Below are 20,528 nucleotides of genomic sequence, written 5' to 3'. Positions count from 1 at the left end.
GTTACGGGGGCTGAGTCACTGGCTTACTGGTCCTTTCCATGCCGTCCCTAGGAGGGGTGCTTCACTTGAGTGGGTTGAGTCACTGACGTGATCTTCCTGTCAGGTTTGTCGCCCCCTTGGGGTCGTGCGGTGGAGGAGATCTTCGTGGGCTATACTCAGCCTTGTCTCAGGGTAGTAGGTTGGTGGGCTATACTCAGCCTTGTCTCAGGGTAGTAGGTTGGTGGGCTATACTCAGCCTTGTCTCAGGGTAGTAGGTTGGTGGGCTATACTCAGCCTTGTCTCAGGGTAGTAGGTTGGTGGGCTATACTCAGCCTTGTCCCAGGGTAGTAGGTTGGTGGGCTATACTCAGCCTTGTCCCAGGGTAGTAGGTTGGTGGGCTATACTCAGCCTTGTCCCAGGGTAGTAGGTTGGTGGTCTGTTGATTTCCCTCTGGTGGTGTGGGGGCTGGGCTTTGGCAAAGTGGGTGGGGTTATATCCTGCCTGGTTGGCCCTGTCTGGGGGTTTCGTCGGACGGGGCCACAGTGTCCACGGACCCACCCCTGTTTCAGCCTCCAGTATCTATGCTGCAATAGTCTATGTGCCGGGGGGGCTAGGGTCAGTCTGTTATATCTGGTGTTATTCTCCTGTCTTATCCGGTGTCCTGTGTGAATTTAAGTATGCTCCCTCTAATTCTCTCTCTCTCCCTTCCATCCCGGAGGACCTGAGCCCTAGGACCATGCCTCAGGACTACCTGGCCTGATGACTCCTGGCTGTCCCCAGTCCACCTGGTCCTCTCTCCCTCCCCTCCCGGAGGACCTGAGCCCTAGGACCATGCCTCAGGACTACCTGGCCTGATGACTCCTGGCTGTCCCCAGTCCACCTGGTCCTCTCTCCCTCCCCTCCCGGAGGACCTGAGCCCTAGGACCATGCCTCAGGACTACCTGGCCTGATGACTCCTGGCTGTCCCCAGTCCACCTGGTCCTCTCTCCCTCCCCTCCCCGGAGGACCTGAGCCCTAGGACCATGCCTCAGGACTACCTGGCCTGATGACTCCTGGCTGTCCCCAGTCCACCTGGTCCTCTCTCCCTCCCCTCCCGGAGGACCTGAGCCCTAGGACCATGCCTCAGGACTACCTGGCCTGATGACTCCTTACTGTCCCCAGTCCACCTGGTCCTCTCTCCCTCCCCTCCCGGAGGACCTGAGCCCTAGGACCATGCCTCAGGACTACCTGGCCTGATGACTCCTGGCTGTCCCCAGTCCACCTGGTCGTGCTGCTGCTCCAGTTTCCACTCTTCTGCCTGCGGCTATGGAACCCTGACCTGTTCACCGGACGTGCTACCTTGTCCCAGACCTGCTGTTTTCAACTCTCTCTCTCTACCGCACCGGCTATGAAAAGCAAAGTGACGGTTATTCCTGATGTACTGACCTGTTGCAACCTCTACAACCACTGTGATTATTATTTGACCCTGCTGGACATCTATGAACGTTTGAACATCTTGGAGAAAAATCTGGCCTTAATGGCCATGTACTGTTATAATCTCCACCCGGCACAGCCAGAAGGGGACTGGCCACCCCTCAGAGCCTGGTTCCTCTCTACCCAGTACAGCCAGAAGAGGACTGGCCACCCCTCAGAGCCTGGTTCCTCTCTACCCAGTACAGCCAGAAGAGGACTGGCCACCCCTCAGAGCCTGGTTCCTCTCTACCCAGTACAGCCAGAAGAGGACTGGCCACCCCTCAGAGCCTGGTTCCTCTCTACCCAGTACAGCCAGTAGAGGACTGGTCACCCCTCAGAGCCTGGTTCCTCTCTAGGTTTCTTCCTAGGTTCCTGCCTTTCTAGGGAGTTTTTCCCTAGCCATCGTGCTTCTACATTTGCATCGCTTGCTGTTTGGGGTTTTAGGCTGGATTTCTGTATAGCACTTTGTGACATCTGCTGATGTAAAAAGGGCTTTATAAATATAATTTGATAGATTTTTTATTTTACCTTTATTTAACTAGGCAAGTCAGTTAAGAACAAATTCTTATTTACAATGACGGCCTACCCCGGCCAAACCCGGACGACGCTGGGCCAATTGTGCGCCGCCCCTATGGGACTCCCAATCACGGCCGGTTGTGCTACAGCCTGGAATCGAACCGGGGGGTCTGTAGTGACGCTTCGAGCACTGAGATGCAGTGCCTTAGACCGCTGGGCCACTCTTGGAGCCCCATTGGGATTGATTGAACAGCAAACTGGCTGTATACATGTTTAGTATGTCACTGTATCTACACACACACAGAGCACTGAAACCTACTGTGATGAGTGACAACAGGGTTGTGTTCCTGAGGCACCAAGCGGAAGAAAACAGACTGAAAAACGGACGACTTCCTGGACTTGTCCATCAAGACCAGGAAGTAAAAATGTTATCATAATTTCGTTTTTTTCTGTTGCAAAATGATTTACTTTGTGTGCCCTAATGAATACAACCCTGACGGCATTGTCAGAGCAGCATATCTTACCCTGTAGAAGCGATACTTGTATAGCAGCATATCTCTTACCCTGTAGAAGCGGTACTTGTATAGCAGCATATCTCTTACCCTGTAGAAGCGATACTTATATAGCAGCATATCTCTTACCCTGTAGAAGCGGTACTTGTATAGCAGCATATCTCTTACCCTGTAGAAGCGGTACTTGTATAGCAGCATATATCTTACCCTGTAGAAGCGGTACTTGTATAGCAGCACCAGCACCATAGTCATCACTATGATGACGCTGATCATGATGGTGGCGTTGAGGACTGAGTTCAGGGCTCGCTGTCCTATTGTGTCTGTGTCCTCAGGGAACGGGGTGTAGATCCTGGACAACACATCACATATCAGACAGGTATCAAGATCCTGGACAACACATCACATATCAGACAGGTATCAAGATCCTGGACAACACATCACATATCAGACAGGTATCAAGATCCTGGACAACACATCACATATCAGACAGGTATCAAGATCCTGGACAACACATCACATCAGACAGGTATCAAGATCCTGGACAACACATCACATATCAGACAGGTATCAAGATCCTGGACAACACATCACATATCAGACAGGTATCAAGATCCTGGACAACACATCACATATCAGACAGGTATCAAGATCCTGGACAGCACATAACAGAAGATTAGACTCATCGCATTAGATAACATTACAGAAAATATTTAACATTACAGTGTCAGACAACCATCAGAAATACTCAAACACCATCCTATCATCATCATCATTATCTTCTCTGTGTTCCAATCTGGAGCCTTGTCTCAGGGTTAGGTTGCCAGAACGTCGTCGGTACTCACAGCCTCTGTCCATCGTTGTGGGTGTAGAAGCTGACGGACTTGATGGTTGCCACGACGACCACCATGCAGAGCGTGACAGGGACGAAGAGCATGATGACGTGTTTGGCCCCGTACTTCAGTGTCAGCTCCTCATCTTCATCTTCCTCACTCTCTACCACCTGGGGCGGGCGTCGTGGGGGAGCTGTGGAGGGGGGCTGTCCGTTCTGCTCCGCCCCGCCCCCTCCACCCCTGGACCGCACCCCCGTCACCCCAAGCTCAGGGTGCTGGTTCTGGGTTGGCACTGGAGCCTCAGTCGCCTGGAGAGGAACAGAGGGCCAGCCTTTCAGTACACGGAAATATTTACATTCTAGTCATTTTAGCAGATGCTCTTATCCAGAGCGACTTACAGGAGCAATTCGGGTTAAGTGCCTTGCTCAAGGGCACAGACAGGGCACAGACAGGTCACCTAGAAGGCTCGGGGATTTGAACCAGCGACCTTTCGGTTACTGGCCCAACGGACCCGCTAGGCTACCCGCCGCCAGAGTGTAATGCTTTAAAATTACAAAATAAACAAAAATAAGAGGTAAAAAAAAAACGACAGGGGAACAAATAAAAACACACTGATCAACATTTCTGTAATGTTTCATCTGCACACACACCTATGGGGACAGTTTGCTACGTATCGGGCGTTACAGAAGAACACGGTAGGTCTATAGACACAGGAGTTGGCAAGACAGTAATAACAGATCTGGGACCAGGCTACATCTCATTTCACTGAGTCAACAAAAACCCTCCCATTTATGAGGTAGGTAGTCACCAATGGTGACTCCAGTAACAACAACAGTATTACTGCGTCACACTTCACCAGTCCAGCCACCTTAGTGTGCGCAGAGCCACAGAATTAAATAGAACACTCTAGAGAGTTAGTTATATTGTATCTCTATGGGCCCGGGTTCCCAGGCGCAGATTAGTTCTGGAATACAAAGCGTCCTCCGTGAAGATTCTCCATCGAAAGTACTTTGAAGCCCGGACAGAGTGTTGCAGTCCCGAGGCTGTCAAGGAAGCCCGGACAGAGTGTTGCAGTCCCGAGGCTGTCAGGGAAGCCCGGACAGAGTGTTGCAGTCCCGAGGCTGTCAAGGAAGCCCGGACAGAGTGTTGCAGTCCCGAGGCTGTCAGGGAAGCCCGGACAGAGTGTTGCAGTCCCGAGGCTGTCAAGGAAGCCCGGACAGAGTGTTGCAGTCCCGAGGCTGTCAGGGAAGCCCGGACAGAGTGTTGCAGTCCCGAGGCTGTCAGGGAAGCCCGGACAGAGTGTTGCAGTCCCGAGGCTGTCAAGGAAGCCCGGACAGAGTGTTGCAGTCCCGAGGCTGTCAAGGAAGCCCGGACAGAGTGTTGCAGTCCCGAGGCTGTCAAGGAAGCCCGGACAGAGTGTTGCAGTCCCGAGGCTGTCAGGGAAGCCCGGACAGAGTGTTGCAGTCCCGAGGCTGTCAGGGAAGCCTGGACAGAGTGTTGCAGTCCCGAGGCTGTCAGGGAAGCCCGGACAGAGTGTTGAAGTCCCGAGGCTGTCAGGGAAGCCTGGACAGAGTGTTGCAGTCCCGAGGCTGTCAAGGAAGCCCGGACAGAGTGTTGCAGTCCCGAGGCTGTCAGGGAAGCCTGGACAGAGTGTTGCAGTCCCGAGGCTGTCAAGGAAGCCTGGACAGAGTGTTGCAGTCCCGAGGCTGTCAAGGAAGCCTGGACAGAGTGTTGCAGTCCCGAGGCTGTCAAGGAAGCCTGGACAGAGTGTTGCAGTCCCGAGGCTGTCAGGGAAGCCTGGACAGAGTGTTGCAGTCCCGATGCTGTCAGGGAAGCCTGGACAGAGTGTTGCAGTCCCGAGGCTGTCAAGGAAGCCTGGACAGAGTGTTGCAGTCCCGAGGCTGTCAAGGAACCCTGGACAGAGTGTTGCAGTCCCGAGGCTGTCAAGGAAGCCCGGACAGAGTGTTGCAGTCCCGAGGCTGTCAGGATAGTTCACACACGAGAGCCTTCACTTACTCCTGATTTTCTGAATAAAACAGGATCTGTGATTTCTAAAGGGGTTTCCTGGTTGAATAACTTCAATACCACAAGGAAGAATTGGCTCCACCGAACCGGTCACAGCCGCTATCCTTCACTGAAAATGTTTAAGAACTGAGGTTGAGAGGGAGAGAGGCTCTCCATCAGCTGAGAAGGTATGCACGTACCGCCTTTCATCAGCTGAGAAGGTATGCATGTACCGCCTTTCATCAGCTGAGAAGGTATGCATGTACCGCCTTTCATCAGCTGAGAAGGTATGCATGTACCGCCTTTCATCAGCTGAGAAGGTATGCATGTACCGCCTTTCATCAGCTGAGAAGGTATGCATGTACCGCCTTTTAATCAGCTGAGAAGGTATGCATGTACCGCCTTTCATCAGCTGAGAAGGTATGCATGTACCGCCTTTCATCAGCTGAGAAGGTATGCATGTACCGCCTTTCATCAGCTGAGAAGGTATGCATGTACCGCCTTTCATCAGCTGAGAAGGTATGCATGTACCGCCTTTCATCAGCTGAGAAGGTATGCACGTACGCCTTTCATCAGCTGAGAAGGTATGCATGTACCGCCTTTCATCAGCTGAGAAGGTATGCATGTACCGCCTTTCATCAGCTGAGAAGGTATGCATGTACCGCCTTTCATCAGCTGAGAAGGTATGCATGTACCGCCTTTCATCAGCTGAGGACAACAATGCAGTAAAAGCAACTGTTGTGATGACATGTTGGAGCAAGCTGCTTCATGTGGTTAAAAGGGTCAGGAGAGAAACAGCCGAGAAGGACTTTGCCTCCTGAACTGGCCAGGCCACACCCTCAAAGTCATCAGGAGCTAAACTAATGATATCATGAAAGAGTATGTAAAACATATTCTATAACATATGACCAATGATTTAACTTTTATTGCAAATGTCACCACCATGAATGTGACTTTACTATAGGTTACAATCTGCAAGTGACAAAAACACAGACAAGCTTTTATTTCCTTCTTCATAGTTCAAAATTACAGCAGAACTCACTCACCATGTTGTTCTCGATATCCTCCACACTGTCGGCCATGGTAGACAGAACAGACTCGCCCCTCACATATAATCCAAGTTGTCCTGCCTGGTAAACCAGAATCACGGTCAATACACGGCAGAAAACAACAGGATCATATAATGGTGGTATAAAGCATTTCAAATCAAAAGATATGAACTCAACAACAGCCATGCTGCAGGAATTTAACTCCAAACTACTGTTTAGTGTTCACATTTGTGGACATTGTGTAAAACCTCTTTCAAATCGACCTTAAGGACATTTACAGTAAACATCCTGTCAGTCCCGAGTCCCCAGCAAAAATCGGCTTTTCATTTATCTGACTTTCATTTATCTGTATGTCCAGCACTTATATTTAGCCTCACAATTAAGTGTTTTGCCATTTTATTTAGTAGAATACAAAACAATTTGACATAAAAAGAGTTGCATTTATGAGTTTTGACAAATGTCAATAAAATAATAAGGTCAGCCAAAGCAAAAACCTGATAAAAATGAATTTATATGAATGCTGTAAGTACAGAAATTGTTTGTGCACTGGGAAATGAACATCCAACTAGTCAGTGACAACTGTGTGGAGTTTGTGACAGCAACTATGAGCTTATTACAGTATTATAGACACTATGTCCTGGGGTTTCCTGGGATCTTCTATGTAGAAGAACCCCTTACCTTCTAATGACTCTTGAGTAGCCTGTGAGCGTCATGAGAGTCTCCACTTTTCATAGATGGCTTTTAATAGTTTGTAGCTCAAACCATTCGGACTCTACAGACGTTTTTGTATAAAAAAAGACCCAGCCCCCCGCCCCTTGGAGATCCGCCCTTGTCTCACAAACACCGCTCTAGCTCCGCCCCCGTCAATCACACAGACTAATGGCAAAGACAGTACAGTATGAAGACAGGCTAAAACTGCTGCTCCAATAGAAATCCCCGATCACACTTGTAGGTGATGTCAGGGCGACGGTGGCTAGCTAAGCTCATGCGTAGAAACACGTCATCGGGTCTATTTCACTCCTCTGCATCAACCACTGTTTGAGAAGCATGCAGCCTCTCGCTGAGCAACAGGTGATATTCCGCCCAAACTCTGTATGCCATGGGCTCTCCAACCCTGTTCCTCCAGCTACCCAGTACTCTGTATGCCATGGGCTCTCCAACCCTGTTCCTGCAGCTACCCAGTACTCTGTATGCCATGGGCTCTCCAACCCTGTTCCTGCAGCTACCCAGTACTCTGTATGCCATGGGCTCTCCAACCCTGTTCCCTCCAGCTACCCAGTACTCTGTATGCCATGGGCTCACCAACCCTGTTCCTCCAGCTACCCAGTACTCTGTATGCCATGGGCTCTCCAACCCTGTTCCTGCAGCTACCCAGTACTCTGTATGCCATGGGCTCTCCAACCCTGTTCCTCCAGCTACCCAGTACTCTGTATGCCATGGGCTCTCCAACCCTGTTCCTCCAGCTACCCAGTACTCTGTATGCCATGGGCTCTCCAACCCTGTTCCTGCAGCTACCCAGTACTCTGTATGCCATGGGCTCTCCAACCCTGTTCCTCCAGTATCCAGTACTCTGTATGCCATGGGCTCTCCAACCCTGTTCCTCCAGCTACCCAGTACTCTGTATGCCATGGGCTCTCCAACCCTGTTCCTGCAGCTACCCAGTACTCTGTATGCCATGGGCTCTCCAACCCTGTTCCCTCCAGCTACCCAGTACTCTGTATGCCATGGGCTCTCCAACCCTGTTCCTGCAGCTACCCAGTACTCTGTATGCCATGGGCTCTCCAACCATGTTCCCCCAGCTACCCAGTACTCTGTATGCCATTGGCTCTCCAACCCTGTTACTGCAGCTACCCAGTACTCTGTATGCCATGGGCTCTCCAACCCTGTTCCTCCAGCTACCCAGTACTCTGTATGCCATGGGCTCTCCAACCCTGTTCCTTCAGCTACCCAGTACTCTGTATGCCATGGGCTCTCCAACCCTGTTCCTCCAGCTACCCAGTACTCTGTATGCCATGGGCTCTCCAACCCTGTTCCTCCTCCAGCTACCCAGTGCTCTGTATGCCATGGGCTCTCCAACCCTGTTCCTCCAGCTACCCAGTACTCTGTATGCCATGGGCTCTCCAACCCGGTTCCTCCAGCTACCCAGTACTCTGTATGCCATGGGCTCTCCAACCCTGTTCCTCCAGCTACCCAGTACTCTGTATGCCATGGGCTCTCCAACCCGGTTCCTCCAGCTACCCAGTACTCCGTATGCCATGGGCTCTCCAACCCTGTTCCTCCAGCTACCCAGTACTCTGTATGCCGTGGGCTCTCCAACCCTGTTCCTCCAGCTACCCAGTACTCTGTATGCCATGGGCTCTCCAACCCTGTTCCTCCAGCTACCCAGTACTCTGTATGCCATGGGCTCTCCAACCCTGTTCCTCCAGCTACCCAGTACTCTGTATGCCATGGGCTCTCCAACCCTGTTCCTCCAGCTACCCAGTACTCTGTATGCCATGGGCTCTCCAACCCTGTTCCTCCAGCTACCCAGTACTCCGTATGCCATGGGCCTCCAACCCTGTTCCTCCAGCTACCCAGTACTCTGTATGCCGTGGGCTCTCCAACCCTGTTCCTCCAGCTACCCAGTACTCTGTATGCCATGGGCTCTCCAACCCTGTTCCTCCAGCTACCCAGTACTCTGTATGCCATGGGCTCTCCAACCCTGTTCCTCCAGCTACCCAGTACTCTGTATGCCATGGGCTCTCCAACCCTGTTCCTCCAGCTACCCAGTACTCTGTATGCCATGGGCTCTCCAACCCTGTTCCTTCAGCTACCCAGTGCTTTAGTTGGAAAACCAAGTGAAATCTATTCGGGAACATTGATAGTAACATGTTTTCGGTGCTTTAGGTGCCAAGGATTCGGACATGTTGCAGCATTGTGTAGAAATGAGATCCCACGATGTGTGAAATGTGCAGGAGGGCATAATCAGAAGGATAGTTGGGCTAGAGAAAGCACTGTGTGTCAACTGTGAGGTGCCCATGCAGCTGGGGCATAAAATGTCCTATGCTGAGGCAGTGAAGAAAGTAGATGCTGGGCCATGGGTGAGTGAGTTTAAAAAGTGAGTAGGCCTGATGAGAGCCAGCCAGAGAGGATGAGTTTAGTAAGGTTGGATTTGTTGCGTTTATAGCCATGGTGATCAACTGCAGTGCACTGCAGGAGCAGAAAATCACAGAAGATATATGAGTTAGTTGCAACAGCAGAGAAATATTGGGGTGTGAGATATTTTAGTCCAGAAGATCTACAGTAGGTTGAGAGAAGGGGTGCCATCCTCCCTGGCCGACCACTCCCAGGCCCACGGCCTGGTGTAGGATTGTTTAAGTCCAAGTAGTGGGATGGGGTGATGTTTTTTGGGGGAATAGTGTATAAGTACAGGATTAGATGGTGGTGCAATTTTCTTTCCCCATTCCGATCTGAGAAAGGCAGCAATACGCCAAAAACGGTCTAGTCGGAAATTCACAGTCCCTCCTGTCACTAGGTAGCCAGCTAGTATTAGGCGTTAGCTAGCCAGTTAGCGAATTAGCTAGTAACTAGCATAATAATGCATGGTACAACATACAATAGCTATATTAGCCACAAAGCTAGATATGGGACACAAAATACCAAAATCGGCATTGAATTATAGAATTGCCTTTCCATAACAAACGCGTGGTCAGGAGCTAACGTTACTATTAGCTAGCTAGCTAAATCACTTTTCCCCTTCCGATTCACCGCTATTTTAGCTTCGCTTGACTAACGTCCGATCTGCTTTGTTTAGAGAATGTCGAGTTTTCTGACAGGCACATTTTGCTATCGCTTCTTACCTATTATCAACAGGCGGTACTTGCTTGCTTCTATGATTGAAATTTCACAGAAAATGTTGAATGTGTTGAAATTCTGCGTTGAAACCCCGGCAATTCTCTTCCTTATTGTTCCTTTCTGCGTTCAAGACACCATCAGGCTGCCATACCTCCCCTCTGGTCAGCGCTATCTGGGATGTTTGGGAATGCCACACTTCTTCTTCGACGAGGTTTAACGGCGGTTGGCATCCAATTACTGTTGCATTACCGCCACCTACTGGACTGGAGTATAACTCCCTTATACTTTGCTTGAAAAAACAAATAAACAAATACCCTACCATCTAACACTACACTCACAAAATGTATATAACACCACCCTACACTATTTAAATCTATTTAGTCCTACCTCATTCCAACAGCCTGAAAGGATGGGACACCACCACTCAACACTCCCTGTAACTCTTCTGAGGTCAAGTCTCGCACACCCAAATACCTCTCTGCAGCTGCCACCACAAACTCTATTTTCTGCGACTTACATTCCATCCCTGCAGTTGATTACCATTGCTATGAACGCTAAATAGACAATCTTACTGAAACATATATCACTTGTTGGTTTATCCCTCTGTACTGGTACAGATCTACTCCTCCCACCACTCCTCTCAGGATCCCTCCCCCTTGACCCATCTTCCTCTACTTCCTTCCCTGCCTCAGCATATGACAACTTCTGCACTACTGTAACCCTGGAAACCTCAACCTGCCTCAGCATATGACAACTTCTGCACTACTGTAACCCTGGAAACCTCAACCTGCCTCAGCATATGACAACTTCTACACTACTGTAACCCTGGAAACCTCAACCTGCCTCAGCATATGACAACTTCTTCACTACTGTAACCCTGGAAACCTCAACCTGCCTCAGCATATGACAACTTCTTCACTACTGTAACCCTGGAAACCTCAACCTGCCTCAGCATATGACAACTTCTTCACTACTGTAACCCTGGAAACCTCAACCTGCCTCAGCATATGACAACTTCTGCACTACTGTAACCCTGGAAACCTCAACCTGCCTCAGCATATGACAACTTCTGCACTACTCTAACCCTGGAAACCTCAACCTGCCTCAGCATATGACAACTTCTGCACTACTCTAACCCTGGAAACCTCAACCTGCCTCTCTCGCACGGGACATTTCTGATCCCCAGCCCCATGGGCACCCCTACAATTAGCACATACCACTTTTATTTTTTATTTATTTCACCTTTATTTAACCAGGTAAGCCAGTTGAGAACAAGTTCTAATTTCCAACTGCGACCTGGCCAAGATAAAGCAAAGCAGTGCGATAAAAACAACAACACAGAGTTACATATGGGGTAAAACAAAACAAAGTCAAAAATACAACAGAAATACATATATATACAGTGTGTGCAAATGTAGCAAGTTATGGAGGTAAGGCAATAAATATGCTATAGTGCAAAATAATTACAATTTCGTATTAATACTGGAATGATAGATGTGCAAGAGATGATGTGCAAATAGAGATACTGGGGTACAAATTAGCAAAATAAATAACAATATAGGGATGAGGTAGTTGGGCGGGCTAATTTCAGATGGGCTGTGTACAGGTGCAGTGATCGGTAAGGTGCTCTGACAACTGATGCTTAAAGTTAATGAGGGAGATAAGTGTCTCCAGCTTCAGAGATTTTTGCAATTTGTTCCAGTCATTGGCAGCAGAGAACTGGAAGGAATGGCGGCCAAAGGAGGTGTTGGCTTTGGGGATGACCAGTGAGATATACCTGCTGGAGCGCAGACTACGGGTGGGTGTTGCTATGGTGACCAATGAGCTAAGATAAGGCGGGGGATTTGCCTAGCAGTGATTTATAGATGGCCTGGAGCCAGTGGGTTTGGCGACGAATATGTAGTGAGGACCAGCCAACAAGAGCGTACAGGTCACAGTGGTGGGTAGTATATGGGGCTTTGGAGACAAAACAGATGGCACTGTGATAGACTACATCCAATTTGCTGAGTAGAGTGTTGGAGGCTATTTTGTAAATGACATCGGCGAAGTCAAGGATCGGTAGGATAGTCAGTTTTACGAGGGCATGTTTGGCAGCATGAGTGAAGGAGGCTTTGTTGCGAAATAGGAAACCGATTCTAGATTTAACTTTGGATTGGAGATTCTTAATGTCAGTCTGGAAGGAGCACATCCCACTACTTTCCCCAATGCTACACATTCCTTTGTCTCATGCCCTTCTGCACACTTCTCACACCTCCCTCCTACACACTGCTGCCACATGCCCATAAGCTTGACACCTATAACATCGTAATGTATTCAGCACAAAAGCTAGTACAGGATAACTTATATATCCTAACTTCACTTTGTCGGGCAAAGACTCAACATCAAAACAAAACAACAGACAATGACTCTTCTGTTTCACCACTCACGCCACCCTGTCTGCATCGCACCAAACGACGAGCATCACAAACACCGGGAATCTTCCCCTTCAGTTGGTCAGCTTTTACATTTACTGCTACCCCAGTAATCACTCCTTTCAATGGCGCCCTTTTCTTGAGTGCAAAACAATTTTAATCTCTTGCCCTCATTTGTTTAACGTGGAGCGCCTGCTGCCTCTGAGGAGCACACCACTTCTGATTACCCTCACTGATTCCACATCACCCAACTCTGTTTTCACCCACCCTGAAACCACAAGTGGATCAGCCAAAAGACAAGGTTCCACTTTTTCCACAAACTTCACAGACTCATCTTTATCCTGACCCTCGGTGCAAGCCTCGGGCTCCGAGAACTTCACCACACCTTCCACCTCCGATACTTCCCCCTCATTCTCTTCCATTTCTCCTCCTGTCTTCAGCTCACTCTGCTAACACTTTCTACCATTCTTCTTTAACAAACCTTCTCCCTTTTCTCAACCATTCTTACCTGGCTCAATCTCACCCTCTTCCTCCCTCTCTCTCTTAGACCTCCTCTGCCTCTCTTTTTCCCCTCCATTCCTCCTCCGTATTCCAAGTATACGTCTCCTTATGATAACACTGCACTTCTCCTTACATACATCTAGTTCTTGCCTTGTTAAGGGACGCCATTTAACCGGCTGTCACAATCTCCGTACATTCAGCACGAACCCCTCGGGATGTAACGTTCAACAGTGCATCCCACTTGTAAAGCAGCCCCTGACCGTCTCTTCCCATCCCCCTTGTAAAGCAGCCCCTGACCGTCTCTTCCCATCCCCCTTGTAAAGCAGCCCCTGACCGTCTCTTCCCATCCCCCTTGTAAAGCAGCCCCTGACCGTCTCTTCCCATCCCCCTTGTAAAGCAGCCCCTGACCGTCTCTTCCCATCCCACTTGTAAAGCAGCCCCTGACCGTCTCTTCCCAGCCCCCTTGTAAAGCAGCCCCTGACCGTCTCTTCCCATCCCACTTGTAAAGCAGCCCCTGACCGTCTCTTCCCATCCCCCTTGTAAAGCAGCCCCTGACCGTCTCTTCCCATCCCACTTGTAAAGCAGCCCCTGACCGTCTCTTCCCATCCCACTTGTAAAGCAGCCCCTGACCGTCTCTTCCCATCCCACTTGTAAAGCAGCCCCTGACCGTCTCTTCCCATCCCCCTTGTAAAGCAGCCCCTGACCGTCTCTTCCTTGCGTTTCGTCGATGCCTTGGAATCTACCAAGAAGAGCGCGCATGAGGGCACGAGCATTCCGGAAAACTCAGTGGAATTTCAGTGGGTCGAAACTAAGATAATATGTCGGATACCGCCATCTAGTGGACATAGTTATACTTTGATTTCAACAGTGCGTCCCACAGAGCGCGTCTTGATGTTATAATTTTTTTTCAATAGCTACCATGACGCTTTTCCATTTTAAATTAGCGCGCTCTTCCAACCACCATCCACCGTCACTCGTTACGCTCTGTGTCGCCCGGTACTCTCCTGTCGGGAAGTCCATACCCTAAACCTGAACCTTAATAAAATGGATACTTCGGGAATCGGGATCTTGGGAATGAAGCCATTTGTCTACTTCCCCAGAGTCAGATGAACTCATGGATACAGTTTTTATGTCTCTGCGTGTGTACTTTGAAGGAAGTTGCTAACTAGAGTTAGCGCAATGACTGGAAGTCTATGGTATCAGCTAGCATGCTAGTAGATACCATAGACTTCCAGTCATTCCGCTATTAACTGATACCATATACAGTGGCTTGTGAAAGTATTCACCCCCCTTGGCATTTTTCCTATTTTGTTGCCTTACAACCTGGAATTAAAATTGATTTTTTGGGGGGTTTGTATCATTTGATTTACACAACATGCCTACCACTTTGAAGATGCAAAATATTTTTTATTGTGAAACAAACAAGAAATAAGACAAAAAAACTGAAAACTTGAGCGTGCATAACTATTCACCCCCCCCAAAGTCAATACTTTGTAGAGCCACCTTTTGCAGCAATTACAGCTGCAAGTCTCTTGGGGTATGTCTCTATGAGCTTGGCACATATAGCCACTGGGATTTTTGCCTATTCTTCAAGGCAAAACTGCTCCTTCAAGTTAGATGGGTTCCGCTGGTGTACAGCAATCTTTAAGTCATACCACAGATTCTCAATTGGATTGAGGTCTCATCTGACCAGAGTACCTTCTTCCATATGTTTGGGGAGTCTCCCACATGCCAAACATGTTTGCTTATGTTTTTCTTTAAGCAATGGCTTTTTTCTGGCCACTCTTCCGTAAAGCCCAGCTCTGTGGAGTGTACGGCTTAAAGTGGTCCTATGGACAAATACTCCAATCTCCTCTGTGGAGCTTTGCAGCTCCTTCAGGGTTATCTTTGGTCTCTTTGTTGCCTCTCTGATTAATGCTCTCCTTGCCTGGTCCGTGAGTTTTGGTGGGCGGCCCTCTCTTGGCAGGTTTGTTGTGGTGCCATATTCTTTCCATTTTTTAATAATGGATTTAATGGTGCTCCGTGGGATCTTCAAAGTTTTGGATATTTTTCTATAACCCAACCCTGATCTGTACTTCTCCACAACTTTGTCCCTGACCTGTTTGGAGAGCTCCTTGGTCTTCATGGTGCCGCTTGCTTGGTGGTGCCCCTTGCTTAGTGGTGTTGCAGACTCTGGGGCCTTTCAGAACAGGTGTACATATACTGAGATCATGTGACAGATCATGTGACACTTAGATTGCACACAGGTGGACTTTATTTAACTAATTATATGACTTCTGAAGGTAATTGGTTGCACCAGATCTTATTTAGGGGCTTCATAGCAAAGGGGGTGAATACATATGCACGCACTACTTTTCCGTTATTTATTTTTTAGAATTTTTTGAAACAAGTTATTTTTTTCATTCCCACTTCACCAATTTGGACTATTTTGTGTAGGTCCATTACATGAAATCCAAATAATAATCCATTTAAATTACAGGTTGTAATGCAACAAAATAGGAAAAACGCCAAGGGGGATGAATACTTTTGCAAGGCACTGTACTTCCAGTCATTGCGCTAGTTAGCATTGACTTGCGAAAGTATTAACTTCCTTCATACTGGATGGACCATAAACATGGTGTCCATGAGTTCATCTGACTCTGGGGAAATAGATAAAGGGCTTCATTACCAACATCCCGAAGTATCCCTTTAACCCCCGACCCTAACCATAACCCTTACCTAACCCTCACCTAACCCTAACCATAACCCTTACCTAACCCTTACCTAACCCTCACCTAACCCTTACCTAACCCTTGCCTAAACCTCACCTAACCCTTGCCTAACCCTCACCTAACCCTCGCCTAACCCTCACCTAACCCTAACCATAACCCTTACCTAACCCTCACCTAACCCTTACCTAACCCTTACCTAAACCTCACCTAACCCTTACCTAACCCTCACCTAACCCTTACCTAACCATAACCATAACACTCACCTAACCCTCACCTAACCCTCACCTAACCCTCACCTAACCCTTACCTAACCCTTACCTAACCCTCACCTAACCCTCACCTAACCCTTACCTAACCCTTACCTAACACTCACCTAACCCTCACCTAACCCTTACCTAACCCTAACCATAACACTCACCTAACCCTCACCTAACCCTTACCTAACACTCACCTAACCCTCACCTAACCCTCACCTAACCCTCACCTAACCCTCACCTAACCCTCACCTAACCCTCACCTAACCCTCACCTAACCATTACCTAACCCTCACCTAACCCTCACCTAACCCTTACCTAACCCTCACCTAACCCTTACCTAACCATTACCTAACCCTTACCTAACCCTCACCTAACCCTCACCTAACCCTTACCTAACCCTCACCTAACCCTCACCTAACCCTCACCTTAACCATTTTAAGTTTTAACTTCAATGGGATAAGGATGTCCCAAGGATTCTGGATAGCAAAGTGCTATCCCCGTAACTGGTTATTCCTAGGAGATTTTGGGGCGAGATACATGAATATTCATGAGCTGTGGTTTAGAACGCGCTGTGTGATTGGCTGAACCCAGGAACATGCAGAGAAGGAACTGCCAGATCAGTTCTTATTATACCTCAGTGTGCCAGATGCTTCATCAAGCAGCACTGGGAGCCTCATTTGAAATGGAATGAGTCATGCTGAAACAGGAAAGGGCCTTCCCCAAGTTGGAAGCACAGAATAGTCTAGAATGTCATTGTACACTGTAGCGTTAAGATCTCCCTTCACTGGAACTAAGCCCAAACCATGAAAAACAGCCCCAGACCATTATTCCTCCTCCACCAAACTTTACAGTCGGGACTATGCAATGGGGCAGGTAGCGTTCTCCTGGAATCCACCAAACCCAGATTCGTCCGTCGGACTGCCAGATGGTGAAGCGTGATTCATCACTCCAGAGAACACATTTCCACTGCTCCAGAGTCCAATGGCGGCGAGCTTTACACCACTCCAGCCAACGCTTGGCATTGCGCATGTTGATCTTAGGCTTGTGTGCGGCTGCTCGGCCGTGGAAACCCATTTCATGAAGCTCCCGACAAATAGCTATTGTGTTGACGTGCTTCCAGAGGCTGTTTGGAACTCAGTACAAAAATAATATATATGGACCCATGAAAAAACTATAAAATAGCTCTCCATTACCATGAGATGTATCTACACTATATATACAGCAGTATGTGGACACCCCTTCAAATTAGTGGATTCAGCTATTTCAGCCACACCCGTTGCTGACAGGTGTATAAAATCGAGCACACAGCCATGCAATCTCCATAGACAAACATTGGCAGTAGAATGGCCTTACTGAAGAGCTTAGTGACTTTCAACGTGGCACCGTCATTGGACGCCACCTTTCCAACAAGTCAGTTCATAAAATGTCTGTCCTGCTAGAGCTGACCCGGTCAACTGTCAGTTCTGTTAAAACCACCCTAATGATTGGTGGGTCAAGCAAATGCACCCTAATGATTGGTGGGTCAAGCAAAAGCACCCTAATGATTGTTGGGTAAAGCAAAAGCACCCTAATGATGGGTGGGTCAAGCAAATGCACCCTAATGATTGGTGGGTCAAGCAAAAGCACCCTAATGATTGGTGGGTCAAGCAAAAGCACCCTAATGATGGGTGGGTCAAGCAAATGCACCCTAATGATTGGTGGGTCAAGCAAAAGCACCCTAATGATTGGTGGGTCAAGCAAAAGCACCCTAATGATTGGTGGGTCAAGCAAAAGCACCCTAATGATTGGTGGGTCAAGCAAATGCACCCTAATGATTGGTGGGTCAAGCAAATGCACCCTAATGATTGGTGGGTCAAGCAAATGCACCCTAATGATGGGTGGGTCAAGCAAATGCACCCTAATAATAATAAATAATAATAATATGCCATTTAGCAGACGCTTTTATCCAAAGCGACTTACAGTCGTGCGTGCATACATTTTTGTGTATGGGTGGTCCCGGGGATCGAACCCACTACCTTGGCGTTACAAGCACCGTGCTCTACCAGCTGAGCTACAGAGGACCACAGACTCAAGCAAAAGCACCCTAATGATTGGTGGGTCAAGCAAAAGCACCCTCGTGATTGGTGGGCAATAGTTCCTCCCACAATGTAGGCACGACTGCATGAAGCTGTTCAAAGCTTCAATGTAAATGTATCTCTATCTTGTTCAAATCTGAAGCTACATACATGTATGATTTGTGCTCCTGTTACAGACGGTTCTGGCTCACCTGTATTCAGATATTTGAGGAAGATCACTCAATAAATAAAAACAACCTAACCGATGAAATTCCCAGTGCCCCTTTGTTAGCTACTGTCAGTCACATGGTCAATTGTGTGGTTTAGTAAATGTTATTGCAGTGCAGAAATTCACTTGTTCTTATCAACACTACTGTCCTCCTTTTCATCAAAGTACTCGTTTTTTAAAAGGATTGAACAAGTTGTTTTCTCACAATCACTCTCTATAACACTCTCACACATTACACAAAGCCAGGACATTCTGGGAAGAAACAGCCAGGACATTCTGGGAAGAAACAGCCAGGACATTCTGGGAAGAAACAGCCAGGACATTCTGGGGAGAAACAGCCAGGACATTCTGGGGAGAAACAGCCAGGACATTCTGGGAAGAAACAGCCAGGACATTCTGGGAAGAAACAGCCAGGACAATTCAGCAGAAAGATATCTGTAAAATAAGGTAAGAAAGCTTCAAGGATGCCAGAAAAAAAAGTAGCTTATTAATTCAGATGTAAAGATATTTTTCAAAGGTTCTAGCTGTCTGAATAAGTACTTGACTAATCCATCAGAAAATCTAAGACTAGTGATTCACAAATGTATTTATAAAGCCCTGTTTACATCAGCAGATGTCACAAAGTGCTATACAGAAACCCAACCTAAAACCCCAAACAGCAAGCAATGCAGATGTAGAAGCACGGTGGCTAGGAAAAACTCCCTAGAAAGGCAGACACCTAGAGAGGAACCAGGCTCTGAGGGGTGGCCAGTCCTCTTCTGGCTGTACTGGGTAGAGAGGAACCAGGCTCTGAGGGGTGGCCAGTCCCCTTCTGGCTGTGCCGGGTGGAGATTATAACAGTACATGGCCATTAAGGCCAGTATCAAAAGCTTTGGCCAATAAAAATAGCAGCACAACATAGCTTAGAATCAAGGGCAATGGTGACATCATTTAGGACCTTTAAGGTTGCAGTGACACATCCATAACCTGAGCGGAAACCAGATTCCATACCGGAAAGAATACTACAGACATCAAGAAAGCCAGTCAGTTGATTATTGACAAGTTTTTCCAACACTTTTGATAAACAGGGCAAAACAGGAACTTTTATTTTGAAGGCGAACTGCAAATTCCACTATTGTGGCTGATCTTTACTGTGGGTAGCTTCACATAAGTAGGGACAATGACGAATTTGTTAGATTTTGTGGATGACGGTCAGTAACAAAGCTGTATCTTTGTTTGTTTTCTGACGGATTTGGCAAAACTCCACTGTGACTGGGGTCGGCATGGCGGGTAGTTCAGATGGTAGCTTTAGGGCTATTTATATTAATAACTAGATGGTAACTTTACAGGTAAAGTTGTGGGGCTTGCTAAAGCTCTTTAAAAGTATGTTTGTGGTAGAAGTTTAAAACATTTGACTTTACTATTTAAAGCAAAACAGTTAAAGTATGTATGGTTTTGGAAAACGTTATAGTAGTGGTAGTGACTGGTTATAGTTATAGTAGTGGTAGTGACTGGTTATAGTTATAGTAGTGGTAGTGACTGGTTATAGTTATAGTAGTGGTAGTGACTGGTTATAGTTATAGTAGTGGTAGTGACTGGTTATAGTTATAGTAATGGTAGTGACTGGTTATAGTTATAGTAGTGGTAGTGTCTACAGTAGTAATGGTAGTGACTGGTTATAGTTATAGTAGTGGTAGTGACTGGTTATAGTTATAGTAGTGGTAGTGACTGGTTATAGTTATAGTAGTGGTAGTATCTACAGTAGTAATGGTAGTGACTGGTTATAGTTATAGTAGTGGTAGTGACTGGTTATAGTTATAGTAGTGGTAGTGTCTGTAGTAGTAATGGTAGTGACTGGTTATAGTTATAGTAGTGGTAGTGACTGGTTATAGTTATAGTAGTGGTAGTGTCTGTAGTAGTAATGGTAGTGACTGGTTATAGTTATAGTAGTGGTAGTGACTGGTTATAGTTATAGTAGTGGTAGTGACTGGTTATAGTTATAGTAGTGGTAGTGACTGGTTATAGTTATAGTAGTGGTAGTGACTGGTTATAGTTATAGTAGTGGTAGTGTCTGTAGTAGTAATGGTAGTGACTGGTTATAGTTATAGTAGTGGTAGTGACTGGTTATAGTTATAGTAGTGGTAGTGACTGGTTATAGTTATAGTAGTGGTAGTGTCTGTAGTAGTAATGGTAGTGACTGGTTATAGTTA

General features: G+C 47.5%; 1 protein-coding gene across 1 annotated transcript in view; it reads right to left on the bottom strand.

Moving 5' to 3' along the window:
* The window catches only part of LOC121539124 (presenilin-1), a 29,528-nt gene extending 19,181 nt beyond the window's left edge, over window positions 1-10,347 (bottom strand). The window contains exons 1-4 of the mRNA XM_041847386.2: window positions 10,182-10,347; window positions 6,340-6,423; window positions 3,302-3,597; window positions 2,667-2,808 (exon numbers count right to left, since the gene is read on the bottom strand). Of these exons, the coding sequence (XP_041703320.1) occupies window positions 2,667-2,808; window positions 3,302-3,597; window positions 6,340-6,375 (474 nt within the window). The 5' untranslated portion in view covers window positions 6,376-6,423; window positions 10,182-10,347. The remainder of the gene's footprint in view (window positions 1-2,666; window positions 2,809-3,301; window positions 3,598-6,339; window positions 6,424-10,181) is intronic.
* Between the last annotated feature and the right edge of the window lie 10,181 nt (window positions 10,348-20,528).

This window comes from Coregonus clupeaformis, chromosome 25 (assembly GCF_020615455.1).
Source record: "Coregonus clupeaformis isolate EN_2021a chromosome 25, ASM2061545v1, whole genome shotgun sequence".
NCBI classification, from domain to species: domain Eukaryota; kingdom Metazoa; phylum Chordata; class Actinopteri; order Salmoniformes; family Salmonidae; genus Coregonus; species Coregonus clupeaformis.
This window is presented reverse-complemented; position numbering and strand designations above follow the sequence as displayed.